The sequence below is a fragment of the Sphaeroforma arctica genome (genome assembly GCF_001186125.1).
Source record: "Sphaeroforma arctica JP610 unplaced genomic scaffold supercont1.910, whole genome shotgun sequence".
Lineage (NCBI taxonomy): Eukaryota > Ichthyosporea > Ichthyophonida > Sphaeroforma > Sphaeroforma arctica.
In genome coordinates this window covers 30,278-32,122 of record NW_014039648.1, presented here as the reverse complement: position 1 = coordinate 32,122, position 1,845 = coordinate 30,278, and the positions used below count along the sequence as shown (strand labels likewise).

The 1,845-nt window shown below is 38.0% G+C and overlaps 1 protein-coding gene across 1 annotated transcript in view; it reads left to right on the top strand.

Moving 5' to 3' along the window:
- Window positions 1–166: 166 nt before the first annotated feature.
- SARC_09217 (hypothetical protein) overlaps window positions 167–1,845 on the top strand; it is a gene marked incomplete at its 5' end in the record, with an annotated part of 2,206 nt that continues 527 nt past the window's right edge. The window contains 5 exons of the mRNA XM_014296781.1: window positions 167–303; window positions 500–575; window positions 978–1,088; window positions 1,223–1,301; window positions 1,471–1,531. Coding sequence (XP_014152256.1) covers window positions 167–303; window positions 500–575; window positions 978–1,088; window positions 1,223–1,301; window positions 1,471–1,531 — 464 coding nt within the window. The remainder of the gene's footprint in view (window positions 304–499; window positions 576–977; window positions 1,089–1,222; window positions 1,302–1,470; window positions 1,532–1,845) is intronic.

Genomic DNA, 1,845 nt, shown 5'->3' with positions numbered 1-1,845 from the left:
TAATATATATATATATATACACTGTATATATATATTTTATATAGATATGTATACATATCTATTTTTATATATATACAAACATACATAAATATATATATATATATATATATATATAGATCACTATTTCATTTCGGAATACCTCAAATGTAACTCACTATTCGAATTTTCTACAGGTGAAAGAATGTGTCTTACAGGGAAGCATTTTACCAGCTGTCATTGAGGATTTTTTATCCCGGTGTGAAGGACTCATAGGATTTAGGCGGACATCACTACGCTATGATGAATACGTATACACCTTTCCAAGTATGGGTTTTATGTTTACTGATGTATGATTTGACGAGCAAACTGTGTCCGGTTTGCTATCGCTTTCATTCTATTATCGACTGTCAATTGAGAGTCTATATAACTGAAGTCGATCGCGTAAGTTGCACCTTGTTACACAAAAGTCCACGGATCTACAAAAGTTCATATTAAAGAGAGTAGAGTTTTCTTTCTGCAGATGGTGTATCAATAAACAAGCTGTCGGTGCCTTTCCGAGCCCGGCACCATAATCCCGAGTCCAAGTTACAGCAATGGTATGACGATAGTGTATCATTTATTGTCTCAAAGCTATCCACTCACAAATTAGGCTGAAATGGCTTGATTGCGAGATAGTTGTCGAGCGAGCTCTAGAACATAACGCACTAAATATATTCCAATGCGCCCACGTCGGGATTATATACAGCGTTCGTTGCAACTGTTAGGCTAGAGGTGCTCAAAGTTTTATTAGTACCCTGTCCTACTTAGTAGTCACGGCTAGATAACTACAAAGAGGTTGCAATTGTTAGAACAAATTAAAGCGAGTAAATTGCCTGGCTTGTCAGATATATTCATTTCGCTCGGAATTTCCGCTGCTTCATCTGACACGGACTCGTTCAAATCGCTAACAATATCTCGTTTCCGCTCAAATACGTCCTCATTCCTGTTACACACATTAGGGATTTACGTTACGTGGGTCCTACCGAGATTAAGATCCCAATACGAAGTGTCATCAATCTAGAACGGTCGGCTGACGACCCTCGGGCCTGGTTGACAGATACTGGCCACGTGTATGTACACTGAATGTATTCGCTGTTTGGCAAAACCTTCTGGTGCAGATTTCAAAATCAACTGGAAAACAACATTCATCCAACTCTATTGATGTCGCTAAACAAAGAAAGACTTATCTTCACCTACACCTCAGGTTTGACTACTGCTATAGTGTGACAGGATATTGCTTTTACTTGAAAGGGGTCTCTCTGTCGATATATCGGGCATACAAGGTAATCAATTGATTGCACGTTTGCTAATCAATGCACGTTTTTTTGGGCTCATTCAGGTCGATATTTCGCTTTAAATACACACTAAACTGGCGCTTGATCTCTATCCATCACTAATCCCTAACTCTTTGACTTTCGTTTTGCCTTTCCGCACATTCCTTATCTCGTCCAGATGTCGGCTTCTAGTAGGCCAAGCTTGACACCTAACAACCTCCTCAACGAATCATTCTTCGGTGTGTAGGAGTACTTGCCACACTCCCTCTTTCTCGCAGCTCTGTCACATACAATCGCTATCTCGTAGAATATTCAACATCTCAATTTTGGCGTAACAACGTGTGCGCAAGTTCTCAGATGCACACACATGCATACATATACATATACATCACACACACACACACATACATACATATATATATATGTTTACATACCTACGTACATATGTACATATATACATATGTACATACACACACACACACACATATATATGTATATATATACATACATATATATATATATATATTCGCATATATATATATATATACTATAT